The sequence below is a fragment of the Lissotriton helveticus genome, chromosome 11, assembly GCF_964261635.1.
Source record: "Lissotriton helveticus chromosome 11, aLisHel1.1, whole genome shotgun sequence".
NCBI classification, from domain to species: Eukaryota; Metazoa; Chordata; class Amphibia; order Caudata; family Salamandridae; genus Lissotriton; species Lissotriton helveticus.
In genome coordinates, this window is record NC_136072.1 from 309,895,100 (window position 1) to 309,920,888 (window position 25,789).

The following is a 25,789-nucleotide window of genomic DNA, read 5'->3' on the forward strand; positions in this document are numbered from 1 at the left end:
TGTAGTTTCTTTTTATTCTGATGGTTAATGCCTCTTGTATCTTTTACGTTTTGGCCTTTCTGGTCTGTATATCATTGCGCTCCAGTCCCTTCGGGTCAAGTTCTCCATAAAACTGAAAAAAAAAATACCGTCATAATCGTCCTACCTGAGACTGCTAGCCTCTCTGATAGCAAGAGGGTATGTTTTTTTAGGTCGAGCCTGTATTTTAGGTCGAGCTTCGATTTGTCTTTTTTTTTTGCCCTTGCTTATGCATTCTAGTGATCGTGTGTTTTTTTAAAACTTTGTGCAGGCTTTAAAAAATAAACGTTTTCACTTGTGTTTAATGTTTATCAGCAAACTTTTATGTTTTCTTTGGGCCGGCGCCGTGTTTTTGCTTCACAATATCCTTGGTGCAACAAGGATATTGTGCTGCAAAACTAAATACTTATAAGGTCCCACAAGCGAGACCTATTGGCAATGCCAATGCTTGTTTAAGACTGCCAGGTATCAGGCTTTTAGTAAATGGAAGGGTTAAAGGAATTTGAAAGTGGTCAGAGCAACTGACTAAGAAATCGTTATCAACTGAACGTGCTCCCATTGTGGGAGGATCAAATATGGCGCCCTTGTTTCTCATGAGCTGGTTCCTTACTAAATGTTTTCCATTTGCCCTTTAGAAAGTATGCGGTGTACTGCGCGTATAGTTATAAGAAGCTAAAGCCATGTGCATAATTTCTCATAGTTTGATTGTATTCACGTACTATTCATGGGTTCATCCGCGAAATGGAAGCGATTTCTAAGATAAAACATTCAATGAATGATGCTTCCTGGTGCCCGGGCTGGACGGGAGAGAGACCCTGCTGGGCTGGTGGAGCTCAAAATCAAGCTCATCTGAAGTATTGTTTCCATCAAACGTCCTCATTACCACCTGCCCCCGTAGCAGCATGTACTAATGTTGAACCTTTTCTGGTTTCCATTTATCGCAGGAAAGGCCGACACCTGCGGATGAAAACATGAAAAGGAAGTAGAAGGAAGAATGCTTTTCCGAAACCGGTTCCTGTTCCTGCTGGCCTTGGCTGCCCTGCTGGCCTTCTTGAGCCTCAGTCTGCAGTTCTGTAAGTACTGTGCATTTCAGAAAATATTTATCTACCAGTATGCATGTGATCTTTGCTTTTGGTAACTACATTATTGAAGGGGAACCTTATGTTATTGCTGCGTTTTATCAGCCTACCTTAAACATAAAGTTGGGACACTTCTCTTTCGATTTCATTAATGTTCTAAACTAAGCAAGCATTAACGAAGCCAATTCTGTTGAATTTTGCACATTAAAAATGTTCTCTCAAGCCTTAATGAAAAGGTAGTACAGCTGCAGCAGTAATGTAACCTTCCTTCACATACTACATGGGCAGCAGTAGTGCAAGCTTTGGACACGCGCAACTTGGATACAGTCAGTGTACCACGTGGAATCTGAGTGTAAGCTATACTCACACAAAGACTAAATGGAGCAATTGCATTCCCTCCTGTCGGGGGAACAAGAGGCTGGGGTTAGGGGCTGGAAAGTGCCAAAGGTAAGGGAGCCTGGAAACGCAGCGGGTTGAGCGGTTACCAGGGGCGAGTGGCATACGGACAGTTAATGAAGGAGAGTAGGTGAAGGTGGCTGGGAGGCGCAGGGGTGCCACTGGGGCATGATCGGATGCAGGAAGGATCAGTGTTCCAGGACGAAGACTTGTCCTTCAAGAGTGGGGGTTGTGGGCAGCAAAGGGTGGCATTCTATAAACAGTGGCACATGGAAGGTATTGAAGCATGAGTGGTATTGACTGGAAGGTTCATGGGGCACAGGCAAGGAAACACCAGAAGACACGGACTAGGGTCGCACCTAAGGGGAGCACACCATGGCCCGTCCTGCCGTCAGAGGGACCCCTGGCCGGGGGAAGCCTTGATCGGTCTCCAGCCGAGAAGGGAGCCAAGAGGACGCGAGGCTGCTGCACGGCAGTTGCATGCACTATAAGGTTGAGGGCCGCAGTGCACGGATGCGGCCAACATGGGTGCTGGCGTGGTTTGCTCATCACAAGACCCTCCCTTTTTTCAATCTTGTTCGCCTGCTTCGGTGCCCTTACCAGCAGCCTCCCAGGCCACCACTGCCAACGGCCATAATGCCACAACGTAAGGACCCTAGCAGGTTAAAACAAAACCTGCGCTCGCCCCAACCCATGCTGATGCTACCTCACCCAGCTTCAATAAGTCAAAGTGCATTATCGGCAGCATACGAATGTTGCTTGAAACAAAAAAAGACTTTAATCTACTGCCAATTTCTCCCTGTGGGGTGGTGAGAGCTAGATCACCTAACCAACTGCTTCAGTGGGGAAAACCATACATAGTGGCTGCTGCAAGTGTCCCTCTTCCCCCAATAAGTAAGCCACATCTGTGGGAAATGAAAAAACACTCAACTATATTGAACGATCACCACAAACGCAACCATAAATCGGTAACCCTGAGTAAATCCAAGGACTCTGCAGGAAGCCCCGCACTGTCCCGACAGATCTAATGGGAGCTCGATCTGCCTTGTATACAGTACATGACACCAATACCATGGAGAGGGACAAAGAGTATGCATCGTCCATTTCCAAGCCTGCAAAACCCAATACCAGACAGCAACTGATCTACGTATGCTTAAGGAAAACACATAACACATTAAGTAGCCCATTGTGCTCTTAGTCAGGTTTGGGGTCGCCGCCATTGGCAGCGGCTGCGGTAGCACCTAATAAGAACCCGCATGTATTCACCACGGTTGCTGACATTTCTTTACCTCCTCCCATTACGCCCACTCCATCAGAAGAACATGACATCCACTAACAAAGAACATTTGGAAACTGACTCAATCTGTGGCAATGATGAGTTAATTCCTGTAGGGATGTCGGGCCCAGAATATGAATACGATGATACTGACATAACAGCGAACTCCTTTAATAATTCAATGCCACTGGAACAACTGCAGTGAAGGTGAGGGGGAGAGAATATGCTCCCGGAACTTCCCATTGCACGCGGAAAGCCTGCATTATGGGTAATTTGTTCTTAATTGCATTTGGTCTGGGCATCAGTTAGGTGCTAGCACAACATAATCTTGAACTCAAAGGAGGGGTTTTGAAGCAAAACCTTTGCTAATCTTCTTGTGATCAGTAATCGGGAAGCATTAACTTCCATAGAAAAAGAAAACAAATCACTACACCAAGCTTAGAGGTGAACACTGTGCCATTCAGCCAAGCAATGGAAGCATCTGTGGAAGAGGAGGTCTGTGAATTTATTTAACGTCCTGTTTTATGGTCCTGTTTGTTGTAATACCAAAGAAATAGTTTGCTCCGCCTCAATCCTTAACTGCCTGCTAGTATCATATATTACCCCCTACCTAAAACTGCCATCGTCAATTAGATGCTTCTCATTTTGGGTGTAAGAAAACACAAATCTGTAACGTGTATGCTTTCGTTTTATCGAACAATTTAAGCTTCAGAAGGTAATGAAAGATAATGGTGCTGCATTTATAGTTACCTTTGCAGTTATTATTTTATCTGAAAGTGTGTCTCACATTACAGACTTTGCTCCCTGTACTGATACTTACAACCAAACCACACACTCGTACACCATGCCTGCACAGCAATTAGCAATGACCTCATCCACATCTCATTCACTAACATACACAGACGCTCCCAAACATCAATACGTAGGCTTCACCTAATCTACTTTTGTTCTAATCGGGGACGCACCTTTTCCTCAAATATCCTTTTCTCTAGTATTGGATCTTTAATAGATGCCCATTGCTTGAATGATTACCCGTCCTCGAGGTGGGAGTCCCAAAGTATCTTTTGAAACAATAGAAACAGCGCACATAGCTTTTAATTGCTACAAGACATTACTTTGATTTGCTTATCCACATCATTATAAAGAAACAAACTCCAGCCAATCAGGCAACAGCACCCTCTAGATCACTCCCTACAGAAGAATCTTCACTTAGATTTTCTACTGCACATCATGTGAAGGGAGTCTCCCTGAGCTCTGCTTAGTTCTTCAGCATTTAACCAAATGTTGAGTAATCCAAAGACAACTTTACTCTTCCATTTACCAGAGACTGACAATAAAATGTCAGAACCATCTTAAAAACGACTTTTCAGATCCTGAGGGACCTGTGCAAAAAAGAGGCTACACTGAGGATCCACACAAGGGGTGAATCTACTGCCTTTATCCTACCCACAAGGTAAAAGGCTGTAAGATCTGTTGAATATTTTCTTCTCCAAAACTCTTAAAGATCGAGAGGAGAGGCATTTATTTTTTTAAATTATTTTTGTTAAATTTTTTATTAAGTTTTCATGTATAGCAGTAACATGTGTACAGATGCAATGTAGCGTTTTGTATAACATTCTTAAATCACAGTGCATATTTATTTTATTTATTTATAAAGTTTTATATAGCGCGAACTTGATCCCGAAGGATATCAGAACGCTTTACAATTTGAGGCAATGGTAACAAATCAGAACATTAGTCTAACATGGGGAATCTAATGGGCATTGAGATGTTTACTCCTCTCAAAATTGGAATGGTTGTTGTATTAAAAATGCATAGATAGAGTGAGGGCTATAGAAAGATAGAGTGAGGGCTATAGAAAGATAGATAGAGTGAGGGAGATAGATTGATAGAGTGAGGGCTATAGATAGAGTGAGGGCGATAGTCAGATATAGTGAGGGCGATAGACGGATAGATAGATAGAGTGAGGGCGATAGATAGATAGAGTTGTTGTATAGCATTTTAGGACCCTAGTGTTATTTTCCCGATTCATGCCCTTATATAGGTTTAAATCACCTTGTCCTTATATGGCATAGAAATCAGAACCATATTTAGACATAGCCCATGCAGTCCAGATACAGGCATGGATACTTCCACTAGTTCCGAAAAGCCACAACGATTTCTTGGAGAACTCGGCTTCAGCAGTTAGGGACTATTGAATATTGATTTCTCCAAGAACTCATGGAGTTTTCAAAGAACTGCGACTCTCTGATGACGTTATTATGTCCACCTTTACATCAAACTCAGCACCTTCAAGGTATAAATATGCCCACAATTGCCCTAGCAAACACACGGTGGTTTGGAGCAGTTAGACTATCTACTTGCCCGACACTGCTCGCTACAGCAAGAGCCGAAGGAAGCCGACCCTCCAGCTGATGCACTGAGAGAGACGCTGTCTTTTCTCTTGCTGAGAGATCCAGCTCCAGTGTTTCCAAGCTCCCCTTGCGGGGTGTTGGGAAATCGAGTCTCGAGACAGAGATACCAGACCTCCTTCATTCTAAACCAAGATACGGAGCTGATTAGACCCTAAGAGAAATCTTGGATAGATTCTTGACAAAAAATACTAACCTTATGCTACACCTCACTTATTTCTTCCCTCGTACTAGACTTAGGTTAGGTACATCGGGGCAGGTGTATTTTAGAAGCACCAGTTGAGTACTTTTAGTCTTTATTTATGTATGTATTTTATGGCTTAAAAACAATACCATGCTTTTACAGTATTATTTTATAATACTCTTCTTGCTGTACGCATTATACTTTACAGCCAGTATTACGATTTTAGCAGTTAATTTCTTCTGCATGAGAAAGAAGACTGTTCAATAAATACTTTTATTGAAAACGCCAGTCTCTCTATTTCTCTGCACCTCTGTTGAAATTGGACAGTGTCTTTTTTGGTTCTGTTTGCTGGTATGTTTATATTGTTGATTTAATGATTCAAAAGGAAAAAACTACTTACCAGTATGCATCTGTTCTTGGCATGTAGAGCTGCAGAGTCGCACACTGAGCATTAGATCGCCACCTGGTGTTGGGCTCGGATGATTGCACGTTGTTGTCTTCTTTAAAGAAGTCCCTGCAGTCACGAGATAGGTGACTCCTTCCCTGGACAGTAGTGCGGATGGGCATCGACTCCGTCCTTAGATTGTTTTTCGCCAAGATGGGAAATGATGGAGTTAATAGAGAGAGAAAAATGAAGTCCATGTGTGTATATCTAATTAAGATTGAACTGGAACAGATACAGGTCCCGGGGAGGCTGGTGGGTCTGTGAGACACTGCAGCTCTACATGCCAAGAACAGATGCATACTGGTAAGTAGCATTTTCCGATCGAGGCATATGAGCTGCAGATCTCACACCGAGCATTGATTATACAGCAGTATCTCCCTTAGCGGTGGTCGCCTGTATCTGTTGCAGTAGTTTGAAAGAGTTTTGAGGACAGCTTGGCCTACAGCAGCTTGCTGCTTTGGTTGCACGTCAACACAATAGTGTTTAGTGAAGGTATGTATTGTAGACCATATTGCTTCTTTGCATATGTCTTCTAGAGGAATATTTCCTAAGAAAGCCATAGAGGCTCCTAGTTTGCGGGTGGAATGCCCTCTAGGAGAACCTGTTAATGTACGTTTTGCTTTTTGATAGCATATTTGTATGCATTTTACAATCCACCTAGCAATTCCAGCTTTGGAGATGGCGTTGCCTTTATGTGGTGGTGAGAAAACTGCAAACAATTGTTTTGTTTTTCGAAAGGGTTTTGTTCTGTCAATGTAATAGAGAAGGGCTCTTTTTAAGTCTAGGGTGTGTAGAGGTCTTTCTGCTACAGAGTCTGGGTTTAGAAAAAACACTGGCAACTCTATAGATTGGTTTAGATGAAATGGAGTAATGACTTCAGGAAGGAATTATGGGTTTGTCCTTAGTACCACTTTGTTACGGTGTAATTGTAGAAAAGGTTCTTGTATGGTGAAGGCTTGAATTTCACTAACTCTCCTGAGAGAGTTAATAGCGATAAGGAAAGCTGTTTTCCATGTGAGGAATTGCAGTTCACATTTGTGTAAAGGCTCAAAAGGGGGTCCCGTGAGCCTGGTAAGGACAATATTTAGGTTCCACACCAGAGAGGGTGGTAACCTAGGAGGTATGATTCTTTTTAATCCTTCCATAAATGCTTTAATTGCAGGAACTCTAAATAATGACAGATGCTGTCTGTTTTGTAGGTACGTAGCAATGGCCGCACAATGAAGACGTATGGATGAATATGCTAGATTACATCTTTGTAAGTGTAAAAGGTAGCAGATGATATGTTGGATAGAGGCATCCAGGGGATCAATTTGGCTATTGGTGCAGTAAATGGCAAATCTTTTCCATTTTGCTGCATAGCAAGCTCTAGTAGTAGGTCTTCTGGCTTCTTTAATGATATTCATACAGTCTGGTGGTAGGTTAAGATAACCAAACAAGACTTTAGGAGCCAGATTCAGTTGACTTGGATCTGGATGTCTGATGTCTCCATGGTTCTGCGTTAGCATGGATGTGTGAGACACAGTTTTTGGTGCGGAACTAGGGAGAGTTCTAGTAGTGTTGTGAACCACGGTTGGCGTGCCCATGTGGGAGCTACTAAGATCATTTTGAGGGATTGCTGTCTTAGTTTGCGTACTACTAGTGGTATTAGGGGGAGTGGCGGAAAAGCGTAAGCAAATCGGCCTGACCAGTTCATCCATATCGCATTACCCTTGGACAACGGGTGTGGAAACCTGGCAGCGAAGGTTGGGCATTTTGCATTTTTTGTGTGGCAAACAGATCTATGTGTGAATGACCCCACTTCTGAAAGAATGGTAGAAGAACTTGTGGATGTAGTTTCCATTCGTGAATCTGTTGTGTCTGCCGACTTAACAGATCTGCTATCTGATTGTGAACTCCGGGAAGGTGTTCCGCTTGCAGATATATCTTTTGTGGAATGGCCCATCTCCAAATGTTTTTTGCAAGCTGGGACAGTTGTAGAGAGTGTGTCCCCCCCTGTTTTTGTATATAGTACATGGCTGTTATGTTGTCCGTTCGGATTAATACAGCTTTGTTTTGTACATGTACATGGAAAGACTTGAGCGCTAAGAATATCGCTAGCAGCTCTAGATGACTGATGTGGAGCACTTTTTGTTGAGTGGTCCATTTTCCTTGAGTTGTGTGGTGTAGGAGATAGGCTCCCCATCCTGTGAGGGATGCGTCTGTTGTAAGTACTATTTGTGGAACAGGTTTGAGGAACTGCCACCCTGTGGACAAGTTTTTGATGTTCTACCACTGCAGAGAGCGATGTGTGCGGCTGTCTACCAACACCAGGTCTGTAAGTTGTCCTTGGGCTTGGTTCCACTGTTTTGCTAGGCACTCTTGCAATGGGCGCATTTGCAGTCTTGCATATGGTACAATAAAAATGCAAGATGACATCGTGCCTATTAGTTGCATAAACACTCTGGCTGGGAGAGTGTGTTGGTTCTGGAACCTTGTGGCCAAGGCTTGAATGCTCTGCTAGAGCTGTAGACGTGTGTATTGTAGCCCTAAGTACTGATGTACATGAGAGGGCTAGAGATGCGACTTAGTGTAGTTGATTGTGAACCCTAAGTCGTGTAGTGTTTGAATTGTTTGAGATGTGTGTTGGACACACTGACTGAATGATTTGGCTTTTATGAGTCAATCGTCTAGGTATGGGAAGACATGGATGTGTTGTCTTCTGAGATGTGCTGCTACTACTGCTAGGCACTTTGTAAACACTCTTGGTGCAGTTGTTACTCCAAATGGAAGGACTTTGAACTGATAGTGTTGTCCTTGTAGTACAAACCTTAGATACTTCCTGTGAGAAGGATCTATGGAAATGTGGAAGTAGGCATCCTTTAGATCTAGCGTGGTAAGGAAGTCGCCTTGTTGCAACAATGGGAGTACTTGTTGTAAAGTGATCATATGAAAATGATCTGAGTGTATGTACAGATTGAGGGGCTTGAGGTCGAGAATCGGTCTTAGTGTCCCGTCCTTCTTGGGCATTAGGAAATACAGTGAGTAAACCCCTGTTCCTTGATGTTGTAATAGAACTATTTCTATCGCGTCTTTTTGAAGCAATGCTAGAACTTCTTGCTTGAGCAGTGTAAGATGTTCTGCAGACATTGGACGCTGTCTGGGTGGTATATGTGGGGGGGTAGCTGTAAGTCTTAGGCAGTAGCCATACTGGATAATCTGTCCTACCCACTTGTCTGTTGTGATGGAATTCTAAACAGGTAGGAACTGTGTTAGTGTGCCCCCTACAGGAGTGGAATGCTGTTGGGGGAGCAGAAGAAAGTCGATGTTTTGTGGTGAATGAGGTTCGACTATTGTTGTTTCCTCGACCTCTTCCCTTATTGTTGTTGCCTCTATAGCCTCCTCAAAAATATCCTCTATTGGAGAATGTTTGTGTGTTAGTTTTAAAGGAAGCTGAATTGTCTGCTCCAGCTTTTTTGGAGCCTCCTCTATAAAAGGAGTGACGAAAAGAGCCTCTAGCTTGGGTGGACTGTAGAGCCCCCATAGATTTGGCTGTGTCAGTGTCCTTTTTCATTTTCTCAAGTGATGTATCTACCTCTTGTCCGAACAGTTGTTGGTTAAATGGTTGATTTACGATAGTAGTCTGCACTTCTTGCTTAAATCCTGAAATGCGTAACCACGAATGACGTCTAAGCAGGACACTTGTGTATATTGCCCTAGATGCCATATCTGCAACATAAAGTGCACATTTTATTGAGGCATTTGAAATTAGTTTACCCTCTTGAATAAGGTCATCTGCCTGTGCTTTATATTGGTCAGGTCGATGGTGTAACAGTTTCGCTAACTGATCATAATGAGCCCTGTCGTATCTTGCAAGAAGGGCTTGTGTATTGGCTATGCGCCATGTATTGCTAGCTTGGGCAGCTATTCTTTTGCCTGAAGCATCTATTATTTTTGATTCCTTATCAGGGGGTGGTGCTTCACCTGATGTTTGGGAGTTTGCCCTTTTTCTAGCATTTGAAACGACTAAGGAATCTAAGGGTAGCTGTCCCTTAATGTAGGCAGGATCTGCTGGAGCAGGTCTGTACTTTTTCTCTATCCTTGGGTTTATGATTCTAGCTCTTACTGGATCTTTAAACACTTCTGGGGCATGCTTAATGACCCCTTTAATCATAGGTAGTATCATAGGTAGTATTTGAACAGATTTTTGGGATTGTTCAAAAGTTTCTAATAAAAAATCTTCTTCTGCCTCATCTGAGTGCATTGTGACATTATGATCGATGGCAGCCCTATTGATTAGATATCCAAAGCCAATACTATATTCTGGAGGAGAAGGTTTGGATGGATATGTATGTGGATCAGGAATATCTGGCACATCCTGTGGGTTTGGATACTCCCAGTCTGGTGCATAGGGAAATGGCTCATCTGGGTCCCCCCTTCCCCTATGCTATACTCATCATCATTCTGAGGCGGTGTATGTGATGAAGAATGATGTGGAGAGTTTTGAGGTAAAATGTCTGAAAGAGGAGTAGGAGAAGGAGAAGGTATAGGAGAAGAAGGGTGCATAGGAGATGTGGCAGAGTCCTTCTTCTTGACGGGCACTGCAGGTGCTGAGTCTGCTTTCCTCTTCCTGTATGGTGTAGTGGAAACCTGTCCTGTTTGTGAATCAGTGTAGATCCTCTTTTGTAAAGGATCTGGTTGAAAAAGCTCCTCTTCTTGAGGAACCACTTTCGGCGCCGATTTTTCCGGTTCCGAAGATGGTTGTTGATTGTCTTTCGCCTTAGGAGCTGTTGTAGGGTCCTTTGGCGTAGTAATATAATATTTATTTATATCCTGATCCTGTGTAAACTTCAAAACATTTAGATTCTCCTTACATCCCTCACCCCAGTCCATTGCACCCAGTTCATGCCGCAATCCCCCATATTGTAACAGTAGGTACACATTATCTTGTATCCTGACTGATATTGGCATAAAGGTTATGGGAGTGACTTTCCATCTTACCTATGTATTTAGTTTGTCTATTATCTGAAATGTTTTTTACATTGGTTAGCTCGGTGGTTGTAGTGGGTTATTCAGGAGATAGGTTTTAAAGGGGTACCATATGTCCTTCGGTCTGGATGCTAATGTACGTAGTTCTGCATATATCAGCGTTTGTTCTTGTTAAAATATTAAATCTTGGAGCCATTCCATAAACTTGGGAGCCCCAACCCCACCCGCAGGCACCCTTCTTTTAGCCAGAAGAAATCCCAGCGCTACATATTTCCTATATGCTATTTCAATTTCTTAGGTGCATCCTAATACGGCTGTGAGCGGAGAAGTTGTTAACGGAGATTTTTATCATTTGAGTCATTGCGTTGAACACTTGTTGCCAATACTGATTAATCACAGCACATTCTCATGGCAGGTGTAATACGTTTGCCAGTTCACTACCGCACCAGTCACATTTATTATTATCTTGCAAATGGAATTTGTGCATCTTTACTGGTGTGTATTATATGTGGTGGAGAAATTTATGATGAATAATGCGTAGTCTGCTTGGCGGAGAGTTGTCCAGTCTGCAAATAACTACCCTCCCATTGTTTGTCCAGTAGACTGACTCCTAATTCTGCTTCCCATTGCGCATGTGATCCTATCTGGTTTCGCACCAGTGAGGTTTGCAGATTATGATATAAGAGAGAGAAAGGGTGTGTGGGCTCCGTGGATTGCAGTAGATTGTGTAACGGGTAGGGGTGGGCGGAATTTGCGTAGTCGCGCTACGTAAAGTTCTGCGAAACCGTAAAAAACTCTGCGAACACGTAGAAATTCCGCGAACACACGGAATTGTTTGTTCGCGATGCTTTTTTCCTGTTTTCGATCGCTGTTTACGTTCTCGGGGAGAAACATCTTGCGAACACGCATTTTGAGAACGCGAACACGCATTTTGAGAACGCAAACAAGCAAAAAATTCAGCGGAACACAGAATTTTGGGCAATTTTGCTTTCTCAGTGAAATGCGAAATTACCCAAATTCCGCGAGCGGAATTTACCACCCAGGTCTAGTAACGGGGATAGGGTAGGCAGTTCTTGTGGAAAAGCTGCTCTAACACTTTGTCGTATTGTGACATATAAGAAAAATGCCATTAATGTGGGCTCTGTGCCTCAGAAAAATAGCTCCCTTGTCCGGAAGATCCCATCAACGTAGAGGTCTGTCCCCAGTGTTTGTAAATTAATCCTTTAAAATAACTGTCTGCAACCCACTTCTTGAGTCCCCTTTAGGTCTGGGTGACATGGCAGTGGTAGCAGAGGCGAGTTAAGCATTGATGTGTGTACTTTTTCAGCTATTTGCTGTCATGTGGCTGTGGTGCATGCCACTGCAGTGGGGTCTGTATCCCTTATTTTAGGTATGACCGAAATCATTCCTATCAGTGGGACAGGGTCCATGTAGCCCTGTTCTACCGCCAGGTATGGCATATGTGGGGGAGGGGTTGAACCAGTAAGCTGCAAAGTGTGCCTGAGTGCATAAATAATATAACTATGTCAGAAGCCTCAAAGCCTCCTTGTAAGAAGGGTTGTGTGAGCGCTTCCCATTTCATTCTGGGCTGTTTGCCACCCCCTGCTAAACGTATTAGCTGTGTATTTAGGGCTGCAAAAAAGGTGTGGCCAGGTTTGTGTGGTATATTAATAAACAAATACCGTAACTTAGGAAGTACTGTCATTTTGATCAGTGATATTCTTTCCGCCATTGATGAAGGCATGGCTCGCCATCGAGTAATAGTCAGTTAATGACGTGAGTGCCGTCCCGTAATTAATTTGCAGTAGCTCTGTTCGGTTTCTGGTAACCATGATTCCCAGTTATTTGACCTCTGCTGTGCACCATTCTATGGGGTAGTCTAATTTATATGGAAGGACTACCTAAATGAGGGTGAATAACTGAGATTTCTCCCAATTGATGTGTGTCCCTGGGAACTCACCAAAAGCAATGAATTTCCGCAATATGGGATTAAGATTTATTTGAGGGTTCCTGATGTAAAGTGCAAGTAGGGGGGTTAATATCGAATATATGCCGAGTAGGATAACGGAGATCTCGCTCCCGATGATGATGTCTCAATTTGATATTGAGAAGGGGGGTGATTTCACCCCTCTGATGAGGATCTTAGCTCTCGGTTAAGTGTATAACAATTTTACCCAGGAGAGGAGGCCAAATGGCATGCCCTTTCGTTGTAATATGCCCATGAGGTAATCCCATTTGAACTAATCTAATGCTTTGGTGGCGTCTAAAATGACTGCCCCTGCTGCCTGCTCAAGGTCAATGTCTTGCATCACGGAAAAGAGGATACTGAGATTGTAAGATGTGGCTCGACCAGGAATAAAACCTGCCTAATCAGGTAGTACTAAAGACTCCATTAGAAGACTCAATCGATTGGACAACACTTTAGCAAGAATTTTAGCATTGCAATTGATGAGGGAGTGTGGCCTGTATGATTCGCATTTAGTTGCTGGTTTACCTGGCTTAAGCAGCAATGTGATCACTGCTTCTCTCATAGTGGGGGGGAAGATGCCAGCATCTCTAGCCTCCTCGTATACCTTCCTCAGAATGGAGGCCAGATGGTCCACATAGGTTTTTATAAAATTGGACAGGAAGGCCTCCTGGTCCTGGAGAGCGACCAGATTTCATCTGCATTTTTGCAGTACGGATCTCGTCTTCTTCCATTGGTGTGGACACAAATTCTCTTTGCGCATTCTCCAGCCATCCCAGAGCCACATCTTCTAAATATTGGGTTAGCCTAATCTTTTGTTTTCTCTGTGTGGTGCACAGGGTGGAGTAGTATGTTGTGAATATTTGTATCCGGTCTGGCGTATCTCTGTGAATCTCATCATTAGTCATGGATCTTCAGTACATAATTAGAGAAGCCGTGTTTTGAATTTGGTCTACCAGTGCCTTTCCAGGTCTTTCCCCCCACCGTAAATACGAGCTGTAAAGTATTTACCCTGGAACAAACCCTCGCCGTCTCCAGTGTCCTTGTATTCTTTCTGTTTAGCTCGGAGGAATTCTGAATGTCCCCATAAGGGAAAGAGGTAATTTCACGTTCTACTTTTTTTTTAGCTCTATCTCCAGTTTATCACGTAGCACCCCAGTTCCTTTTGCTGTACAATAACCTCTCATTGTGACCTCAAAGTCCTCCCATACTGTGGTTAGGTGTGTGACAAATCCAATGTTGAGTTGAAAAAAGACAGATATTTCCTGTCCCATTTCAACCTTAAATGTTGTCGGGATAAGTATACTAGTTTCTGGGGGGAGAAGGGGGTCAACATTATCTTTACTGGTGAATGGTCTTAATATGCTCGTGCTAGATGTTCAACCTTGGTGATCCAGGGGGCTATTCCTTTATAGACCATCCAATAATCAAGCCTTGACCATGTTGAGTGCACAGCGGAGTAATATGTCCCTTCTTTAGTAGCAGGGTGAAGATGTCGCCAAGCATCTAGCAGGCCGTGCTCCACAATTATACAGTGAATTTGGCTTTGAGCAGCCATGTAATTGTAATGGTTTCCAGGCTTGTTCCGCAGGAGCGTCAGGAATCTGGAGAATAGTCCTCAGCCTTCCCCTCCGGCCTTTCGACTCTATCAGACTCTAGAGTATCGAATGGCACGCCAGGGGAAAACAGGGAAACAAAACAAGGAAAGGCGGGGAAAATAACAGGTCTTGACTGTGGACTTCCGTGTGGACACTTGGTGAAAAGGCAGGCTGTAAGGGAAGGAAGAGATTACCATCTATACCTGGTTACAACACAATGTATATGCACAATGTCTACATATATACACAAACATCACCTACCACAACTAATCGTCTGGACCTTGAAATATTGCTGGTGGGTAGAATATGGTGTTCGCTTTCTGTACACAAGACAAAAAGATAGTAAGTACTCTATCCCACTCTATGCTAGCATGTGAAGATAAGTGATTTGTAAATCTCACCCCGCTATTCTCTGGAGAAAACTTGAAGAACATCCAATTCTACTTCAAGGCGGGGTGCGCGTGTGCGAGCCTCTCCTTTGAAGTATGTACAAGGTTTAATCTGCCAGACGATATCACAATTAGTCATCTACAACAGTAACCCCATAACATATATTAAGAAAGGCTGCGCAACGCGCTGTTACCGTGATTCTTAGTAGCTGAGCCTCGAAACACACCACACACTGGTCCACGCAAGTGCCCCAAACAATAGTATTCCAAAATGCCAAAGGGAAGGCTGGTGGGGTGATTCACCCAACGGGAGTCAGCTCCGGCCAGTGAACCAAGATACAGATGCAACAGGCTGCGCCCGATGCAATAGGCAGCACCCGGCCGGACGGCGGGAAATACCCGGCCGCCGAGCGGAGCACCAGGAGAAGGGAAACCTGGAATAGCAGTACCCGGCCGGATGGCGGGGAAAGAACCGGCCGCCGGGCGAAGTACCAGGAGAAGGGAAACTTGGAATAGCAGTATCCGGCCGGATGGCGGGGAAAGACCCGGCCACCGGGTGGAGTACCAGGAGAAGGGAAACTTGAAATGGCTGAGCCCGGCCGGATGGCGGGGAAGGACCCGGCCGCCGGGCGGAGCCCAAGGAGACGGGTAGTAGAAACAGAACAAAGAAATGAAAACAAACACGGATTGCACCAAGCGTGTTTGTACGGTCTCTCACGAAAGCAACAGAACATGCTGACACCAGTTCAAAGAGCGTCAGCCCGAAAGTGTAACCGAACAAGGACGGCCACAGGATGACAGCGGAACAAAACACCCTCACGGGGGACGTAGAGAATCAAAAACAGGAAACAACCGTCATAGAACCGGAAGTCAGGCAAATCTTACAGGGACAGAACACACGGAAGTGAGGGCTAGACGCTAGAACGCAAAGCGGCGTTCCGTTGGTGTAATGTGTCTTATATAGCGCCCAGGCGATTAGAACTACTTCTCGAGTGGGACCTCGGGGCATGACAGTAATGTTGGGGCAGGGGTGTGATCAGTCTTGTCATGGCTCTAGTGTTATGTTAAAATCTCCTCCCCAAATCATACATGTAGATCCAATGTCTAGTATTTTTCATCACAGTGTAGTGAAGAAGGTGGGGTCCTCAGTATTAGGACCATTATAACTCACCAGAGTGACCGATTTAGAGCACAGTCTGCCCCATGCAATACTGAATCGACCGTGCTTGTTTTGGATGGCCCCCATGGATGTAGGGGGTGTGCTTTTTAATCAAAATTGCTGTACCTCTAGCATAGGTAAAGTACAATTCTAAACACTGATGCTCCGCCCAGCGAGCTGCGAAGACAGGAGTATTATGAGGGCAGAATTGTGTCTCTTGTAATAGCGCAATTTGAATTTTGTGCCTAAGTAGGCTAGGACGTGTTTACACTTGAGCGATTGCCAAGTCCCCAAACATTCAAGGTCAGGGAGTGAAGTTTTGGAGGGTACAGGGGTTCTGTCACGGTATCAGGAAGACGAACCAGTTGTGAGGAGAAAGTGTCGGTTCTAAAGATGGTTTGTGACAGCCGCTCAAATATTCTTCCATCCGCCCTGTATTCACACTTTCAGATACTCCTATGATTCCTATGTTGCGCCTAAAGCACGCTTCTAAATCCTCATTTTTCGCTGCAATTAATTCCAGCAGGCATCTGTGCTAATTGTTCCTTTCTGCCGTATGATGTATCCTCTAGTTCAGATATTCTGTGTTCTACCTTCGTGATATGGGTATTTCAAGTTTGTTTGCAGTGAAGTCCATTCGGGCTGACCTAGTCAATTTTAGTCTCTATAGAGGTGAGACTTTGCTTCATGGTGAGCAGGAGTGCTTTCATATCATCCTCATGGCTCTGTGATGTGCTTGGGTGTTGACCCCCCTCAGTTTTTTCCGCATCATCTTCCTGCTGCGTACGTAAAGTCTTTCGAGATTCGAAGGAGAGTTTAGTTTTTCTCCTCAGTCCTGCCCATGACTAATCTGTGGGAAAGCACCTCCGCGCTCTCAATGCACTCCACAGCTGTGAATCCCCCGCCCCCCCACGAGAGTAGCACCACGCCCAGTTAGTTCCAAGAGAGGGGCTGTGTAATTGACATCTGTAGGAAGAGGGCCTCTTGTTGTTCCCGGGAGCTTTTTTCCCTCCCAATGGAGCGATGTTCACCCTGTCCCGTCTCACAATATGTGTCTTTTTCCTCCGAGAAACCAGGGCCGTCTGTGCAAGAGGGAGAGTCCACACACGAGGCTGTGCGAAGCGCAGCCTTGGTGAAAGCTGTCCCTTAGCAAATTATATAGAGCTGTATTATTTGGTGCGTTCTGTATTATGGCTGAGCTGCAGGCGTTAAATTGATAAATACTAGCCTTAGCAAGGATCCCACTGGATGTGCTACAAGCAGGTCTCGGCAGACCAAGCCTCCGCTCCGGGCACCATTACATTGGGCTATTAAAACATTTCAGGCTTCTGCAACCGTGGCATTTGGCTGTAGGCACTCCGCTTTTGTGGTGGGGGATCGGTGTCTTCAGGCAGGCGCTGGCCCCCCCTTCTTTTTTCCATTCATGATCTGCAGCTCCCCGCGCCACTCATTACCTCGTGTTGCTGCTGTGCGCTTGGGGCATCCTCGTTCCCTCACGACGACGCGGGTTCAAGTGATTCCTATCCCGGCTGCAACGTTGTCAACCTTGTTGCACAGCGGCCGCTTGGAGCAGTTTGCTGGCTTATCTCACGGCCCGCCATTAATCTGAGCCGCACTCTAGTCCGGCAGGTTCCCAGTGCATGGAGTTCTCCACCCTTACTCTCCTGTGTCGCTGCAGCAGAGTGTTAGGGAGGACCTTGCTGGATTTCTTCCCGGACCTCCAGAACCTCACTATAATGCAGCCATTTTGCGTGCGCGCCTCGATGAGGCATCTATTATGGCTGCAGGAATTTAAATCAAGAAAGTCTGTCCTCTCTGAGGAGGAGAATAGGATAGTGAGGATTCTACTTTCTCACAGGAAAAGTTAAGGATAAGGGAGAGGTCACGCCATGGGTACCAGAGGCGCCCTAGGAAAACCTTAAAAAAAACTTACCATGAGTCTTGAAGAGAGGCTTCTCGCAGAGAGAGGAGGAAAAAAATCTCAGAAGCCACAAGGTCATAGCCAACGACTCCTTCTTTGAACCTGGTTTTCCATCTTGAAAAATCCTCCTCAAAGGCATCAACGTTAAAATCCAGGCTGGCTGCAAAGATGTTGACGACCGTATCGCTGTCAAAAATGCCAAAGACCATACATCGGTGGCAACACCGTCGCCGACGATTGTGACGATAAAGACTTTGTCGATGAAACTGTTGATGATGATGAGCGGCATCAGCAAAGACACCATCTTTGACAGTGAAGACCACTGACAAGGAAGCCGCCAGCCTTACAATTACCTGACCTGGTGTTATCGTCAACTGTGCTGTCGACGGATAAACCAGCTCCAGAAATTTTGTGCTGAGAGCACACTTCACCTATCAAAGTATCTATTCTGCCTACAATCCATCTACTAAATCTAGAGCACTCAGATGATGATGGTTGTTTGGAATGGCCCACAGTCCCTCAGAACTTAATGTTAAATATCAGAAAGAGGATGAGGGGATCTAACTATGAAGATTTCTATGAACCAAGTCAACAGTACATAGAAGAACCTAAGAAGTATGTGGAGCATTTTCAACATTTCGCTCAATCTAAAGAGGGGATGGTTCATGCTCCTATAGCCCTAGTTAAAGACCTTCGGGGCATATTACAGGACTATTATAAACAATTCCCAGAACCCGCAAAACCTCCGATATATCCACCTGAAGCTCCACCGGTGAGAACTCCCTGTCTTATGCCACCACCTTCAACTCCTATAGTAACTCTGGTGGCTAACATTGCAATGCCTTCTGTGGATGATCCATCTTCCTTGGATGAGAAAAGGGAGAAAAAAGAAATCCCCGATAATGACTCTACTCCTAAAAAATGGGATGATTATCTCATTACAACCCATTCTCCACCTGCGCCTCAACCGGTGGACTCCCCACTGAATGATATCAGAGGCCCCTTCCATAGTCTCATGGAGAGAGCAGCTAAACAATTTCACTTGCCTCTAATGATTAAGTAATCAGATTGCTTCTTGTATGATTTCAATGGACCCACAAAAAAAACTATTAGAGCAATCCCAAAAGTGGATTACTTTTGGGAGGAAGGCATAAAGATTATGAGAACCCCTGACCGTATCTGCTGTCCTGCCTAGGGTTCATTAAAAAAAATGCAAGACACCTGAGTATTTGCCTGAATGTCTGGTTTAACACCCAAAGCCAGCACTGGGCCAAGAATCTTTCAATACCAATATAAACCCTGCTTGACAGAGAAGGTAGACACCTTAGAAATATATGCAAAACGTTCTCGACAATGTCAGCGACTGTGGTTTGAGCGGCCAATATACTAACAATATTGGGCAGATATGACAGACCAAGGTGGTCAGACATAGCCCTACTTATATCATTTCTGCCTGAGGATAAGAAAGGGGAGGTAAAGAAAATCTTGCAGGAAGGAGAGAGAACTTTGTCGGAGAGAGTAGCTTGTGCAATGGCTATAACCTCGATAGGAGTCAGACAGTTTGCAGGGTCTGCGGTTCTTAGGCGTCGAGGATGGTTGAAGGTCACATCATTCAGACTGAAGTGCAGAGCAAAATATTAGATATGCCATACGATAGAGAGGCACTGTTTGGCAAGCACATTGACCACGCCTTGCAAGCAATGAAGGCAGACACAGACACACCAAGATCCTTGGGCACTTTCCAGATTAGAAAGGTGTCCTATCGAGGGGCATGTGGAAGAGGCTTGTTTTGGATGGGCGACCAGAGGCATCGGCATTATCAGCCCTTTCAGCAGCAATGCAGACCTCCCTAACAATAGTAGATTAATAGAGCCCCGCCTGAAGCAGCTTACACCAAACAACCACCAAGGAGAAAGCAAGCATCTCAAACAAGAGATACTGACAGAAAAAAAGTGACGTCTCAAAAGGACAGATCCCCAACCTGTGGGATCAAAAAGTTCAAACTTTTCCCATTAATGGCGGAAAATAGCTTCGGACAGATAAGTATTGGATCTCATCACATATGGTCATACTTTAGAATTCAAACAGATTGCTAGAACGTGTCCCACTTTACGAACAATTTTCAGGCGTATATTCCCTAAACTTTCTCATTCCAAAAAAGCACAGGTCAATGGATCTCAGACCTCTCAACCAAGGCAATTTAAAAAAATTGGAAGTTAAAAACAGGCCTAATAAAAGTTCCCACCACATTGAAGAGCCAAATGTTTACATATTCTGAGTGGTAGACGAAAGTGATCCCAGAGGCACACCTTGGAGCAAAATCATAGAGCAAGTATGTTCCCATCCACCCCCACAGCAGCCACTGAGAAAGCGAAAACAACCATGTTTTGTTCCGTTGAGACAGAGCCTGGATCCAAACCACTAGGCGCAGAGGCAACTGAGGGAAGGTCGTAGAAAGCGGCAGGAGCAATGGAATCCTCAAAGGACAGCTGCACAAATGGGCCTTCAGCGGGTCCATCTGTACGTGTATGTCCGAAGGTTCAACCAGTTGCGACTCCAAGCACAAATACAGGGCACTCTCGTAAGTTCACAGGAGGCAGCGGGGCACAGGCTGTACACAATGAAGCTATACAGGCCAGAATGACAGGAACCATTTCTCATCCAGTTCTCAAAGCAAAGGTGAGCCAAAGTAAAACACCATGCATTCATGGAACAATAAGATGAGAGGCAGTGCCAGCACCATTTGATATCGAACTGAGACATCCATTTAGAGGTAAAAAGATAAGGAGCAATATCCTTGCAATTAAGAGCAGGACCAGTGGAAGACTTCCAAAAATGCTTCAGAGGACGGAGTGGATAGAGGATGGAATAACTCCAAATGTCGCCTCGAAGGTGGGAACCAACCCAGAGCCAATGCTCCTGAAAAACCCTGCCATTCCAGTCATACTAGACATGTTAAATATACGATGGACCAAGTTCCCAAAATGTTGTGGGATGTTGGTACAGAAAAGCACCTGTATCGCCACCTGAATTTCAAAATAATTTCTTGGCCAAAGTTAAGGCCAGATCTTTTTGAAACAATAAGACTTTCAGTTTGCTCAGGGCGTTAATACGATTGGTGGCAAGATTAAATGAAATCCATAGTGTATCGTCCCTACCTACACAGGCAGGCTGAAACACAACTTGTGTACAACAAGTAACGATGGAAGATTCAGTCACTACACAGGCAAGCCCTGGTTTCATCCCAGAGCAACCTTGACTATTCAACATCAGATAGCTCCCATTCTAAAGCTATCTGAAAGTGGGTTGTATCATGGCAGCTGGAGACCCTTTAAAGTAGCAAGATAAGTTCACCACAGACTCATTACATGCTCTGTGCAACAAAACATCCTTGCATACTAGGGGCCCACTTAAAGCATTCTCACAGTCTGTGACTGTAAAGGGGCAGGGGCAGGGGGAGTAGTAGCAACCGAGACAGAGTCAGGAAATAGTGCACGTAAGGAGGGTTTTATTTTTAAATAGGCTTTCCGCCTTTTGCTAGTCACTCTTAATTTGGCGAACTCGTTTGGCTCCGTCCTGACTCCTCTTGGGAAAACAGAGTACTCCAGAATGAAGCCATCCCGATGTTCTACTGGGTCCGTCTGACCGGTCTTGGCAGCGGGTTGGCTCGTCGGGGTCTGGCTCCGCTCTCCGTCCGGACCGTTGGAAAAAAGAAAAAGGAAATCACTGGGGCGTCCTTGACAGGACTGTTGGGGCCGGGAGTGAGGGAAACCAAGTGCTCAGATATTTACAAAACCTGTAGTGCTCGTGAGGGGAAGGGGCACAGAGGCTGTACAATATTTACACTGGCTATAGGGAGTTCGGCTGGCCGCTACGCCCCACCCAGCCCGCTACTTTGCCCCGTACCTTTGTCAGCCACGCTCCTCCCGTGGGAACGTGGCAGGGCGAGTCGCCGAGTCGGTGGCCTCCTGGCTTGATGTAATCAGCTGGGCTCCGCTCGTCTCCTTCCTCTTCTTCTCCAACGCTCGTCTGGTCCGCTCTCCGTCTCCACTCCAACACTCCTTCCGCCTCCGGGGAAACGCCGTCCGCTCTCTTGCGGGTTCTTCCGCCTTTTGGCTCAGCGTCGCTCTCAGGGGGCGGGGCCATGACGTCCTGTAGTCCAGGGTTAAAGGGACCCTGCTCCTTTTCCTCCGGGCGGTACCACGCATTTTCGCCTTCCGTTGGAAACCACTCCCCTGAGTCTGAAGCATCAGTCTGTGCAAGGGGGACAGAAAGGGGGGTCAACGGTACTGCGGACCACCAGTCCAAGGCAACATCCGTGTCGATATCCGAGGGACCCGCCTCCCCGTCACAGTGACGCTGAGAAAAACTTGAGTATCCTTATTCCGACACCGGAATGTGAAAGGAAGCTCCCACTGTTCTTGTATGTACCATTCAACTAATGCTTCAGATCTGCCCACTTGATGGTGTTGTAGACGGCACTGAAAGTGAAAAGTTGAGATTGGTAGTGTAATGTACCCATGGATTCTCTAATCCGAGTATGCTACCTCAGCAACTGTAAAAGGTAATTTTTCCAGTCTTTCACTATGTAACATGGTTTATTTAGCATCCTTTCATTCCATAGCTATCTGTTGTTCTGAAAGTTGGTATGGTGAAAACAGATTTGTGATGTTAATGTGTCGCCACAGAACGTGGCCAGAATGTAGTGCCTGTAATGTCCAGCTCAATAATAGAAAGATCTAATATGGCACTGTCCGCGTGTAATGCAGACATGTCTTTCTGTATGATGTCTATTGTAGATGATACAGTGTTATCCAAGGAATATATTCTGGAGGATAAGGTAGTCCTACTGTTGTCGGTCCTAACTGGGGTGGCGTAGTGAGCAAAAGAACAATTAATTTAACCCAGATCTCTTGCACTAGGGAGAATGTTTTATTCATTCAGCATTCCGTCCATCATATGTTGCTGCAGCACTTGAGCATAGTTTAAGCATTGCCGTACGTTATTGAAGAGAGGAGAAACTGCAGTCACAGACAGTTTTCTGCAGTTTCCCCAATTTGCACTGTCCCTTCTCCCTCAATTTGCGCTGTCCCTTCTCCCTCTATACCATCCACCAGCTTTCCTGGTGCCTAGTGGGGCTTCATTCCTGCCATATACAATGGAACATTGCTGCTTACTCTGCTATATGGCAGTATCTTTAGAGTGGTTTATGTTTTGACCTAAATTGGGAAGCAACATTGTCCGTCCACTTCTGTGACCTTGATGGCCTGGAAGACTACAAACATTGGCAGTAGCAACCATCATCACAGATCCAGTGCTACAAAAGGCACAGCAGCAGACCAAGGTCAAGCACATTAATTCTGTCTGTTTCAATTATATGCTGGTGCAACTTCTCCCAACACCTGCTGCCAGAAGGTGTATAAAAAAACAAATGTTCATAGAAAAGGGAAGGTGCACTCCAATAAAGTCAGTTGCGTAAAGGAGTTTTTTTAAAGTTCTTTTCTTTATTCATATTCCATCTTTTCATAAAAACTGCACAGCCAATGCGTTTCGTTCCCCTAGTGCCACGAGAACTTTGTCAGGGCTTACGCAGAGAACACCATGGATATGGTGATCTCAATCAGTTAGGTAAGGGGCCTCACTACGATGCGTCACCAGGGTGAAATCGTCCTGGGTGTTCATGTTCTCGAACTGATCATACAGTCCGCATCGGAGGATACGTTTTTATGAAAAGATGGAATATGAATAAAGAAAAGAACTTTCAAAAAACTCCTTTGCGCAACTGACTTTATTGGAGTGAACCTTCCTTTTTCTATGAACAGATCCAGTGCTGTCTAGCTGCTTCCATCTTGAGAACAACAATGATAACAACTCCAGAACCCTGATCGATAACCTCGTCAACCTCGGACTGAAGCAACTCGTCACAACGCCCACCCACGCGCTCGACCCAGTCTTCTCCTCAAGCCCGTACGCCTCCATCAGCCACACCACCGAACTCCTCTGGACCGACCACCGCTGCATCCACTTCTGCTTCCAGAAACCCACCACCACACCCAACAGATCCCCCGCTGCTGCTGGAGCAAAATCACCGAAGACCAACTACACGCAAACCTCGCTCTCAGCCCACCCACCGAACCCTCCAAAACTGACGACGCTGCCCACAGCCTCAGACGCTGGATCGAGGACTGCGCCACCACGCTCGCCCCACTGAAGAAACCCCCCCCCCCCCCACAGAGACACCAGCAAGAGGGCCAACTGGTTCACCCCAGAACTCATAGCCTCCAAGCAAGCCTGCCGGAAACTAGAGCAGAAATGGCACAGTGAACAAACTCCGGACAGCCACGCAGCACACAAGGACGCCATCCGCAACCACCACCACCACCTCATCAGGGCGGCCAAGAGGACCTCCTTGAAAGACCGCCTCGACAAGAATGCACACAATAGCAAGGAGCTCTTCAACATCGTGAAGCAACTCTCCAACCCCAGCTCCAACACCAACGACATCCCGCCATCGCAAGCCCTGTGCGACTCCCTCGCCAACGCAAGATAGCAGACATCCACGACAGCTTCAACACCCAGACAGTCCCAACAGGCAGCAACACAACAGACCCTCCGTACACCATCGAGCATGACCCCCTGCTAGCCTGGGCCAGCGTGAGCATCGATGACACCATCAAGACCATGCGCTCAATCCACTCCGGCTCTCCGTCAGACACATTACCGCACCACGTCTTCAACAGAGCAAGCAGCACCATTGCACCCCACCTGCGTAACGTCATCCATCTCTCCCTCGAAACCTCGACCTTCCCAGAGATCTGGAAACACGCCGAGATCAACGCCCTACTCAAAAAACCTAAGGCAGACCCAAGAGCCCTCAAGAACTTCCGGCCCATCTCTCTGCTCCCCTTCGCGGCCAAGGTCATTGAGAAAACAGTCAAGAGACAGCTAACCCGATACCTCGAAGAAAACAGAATCTCGGACCCTTCCCAGTCAGGGTTCCGCAGCAACCACAGCACCGAGACTGCCCTCATCGCCACCACAGACGACATCAGGACCCTGCTGGACAATGGCGAGACCGCAGCACTCAACCTCCGAGTCAAGGCTCTGGATTGGACCACCTCCTTCCTCTCTGGCAGAACCCAGATCCTCCACCTCCCCACATTCCATTCCAAATCCTCGGAGATCTGCGGCGTACCCCAGGGATCCTCCCTCAGCCCGACGCTGTTCAACATTTACATGGCCCCGTACACACACGTAGCCCGACAGTACGACCTCAACATAATCTCCTATGCCGACGACACTCGGCTGATCCTCTCCCTCACCAAGGACCCCATCACAGCCAAAGCCAACCTCCACGAAGGAATGAAGGCTGTCGCCGACTGGATGAAGACCAGCCATCTGAAGCTGAACTCAGACAAGACAGAGGTCCTCATCCTCGGCTCCAACCCTTCAGCCTGAGACGACTCCTGGTGTCCGACGGCACTGGGGGCAACTCCAACACCCACCCACCAACCACGCACGCAACCTGGGAATCACCCTCGACTCAACGCTCTCAATGACCAAGCAAGTCAACGCTGTCTCCTCCTCCTGCTTCATCACCCTCCGCATGCTCCGCAAGATCTACAGATGGATCCCGACAGATACAAGAAAGACAGTCACCCAGGCCCTCGTCAGCAGCAGACTCGACTACGGAAACTCCCTCTACGCGGGAGCCCCGACCAAGCTCATCAAACGACTACAACGCATCCAAACGCCTCGCACGACTGATCCTAGACGTACCCTGCCACGGCCACATTACCGCCCCCCCCCCCCCAACCTGAGAAACCTGCACTGGCTCCCCGTCAACAAGAGGATATCCTTCAAGCGCCTCACCCACACACACAAGGCACTCCACAAGACTGGCCCAGCCTACCTCAACAGGCGGCTCTCCTTCTACATCCCCAACCGCCAGCTACGCGCCGCCGACCTCTCACTCGCCA

The 25,789-nt window shown here is 46.0% G+C and overlaps 1 protein-coding gene across 3 annotated transcripts in view; it reads left to right on the forward strand.

The window, feature by feature from the left end:
* POLR2D (RNA polymerase II subunit D) overlaps positions 1-25,789 on the forward strand; it is a 616,144-nt gene that overhangs the window by 90,126 nt on the left and 500,229 nt on the right. For all 3 annotated transcript variants that reach the window (XM_078665584.1, XM_078665582.1, XM_078665583.1), the window contains exon 2: positions 963-1,091. In XM_078665584.1, coding sequence (XP_078521710.1) covers positions 1,013-1,091 — 79 coding nt within the window. In that variant the 5' untranslated portion in view covers positions 963-1,012. The remainder of the gene's footprint in view (positions 1-962; positions 1,092-25,789) is intronic.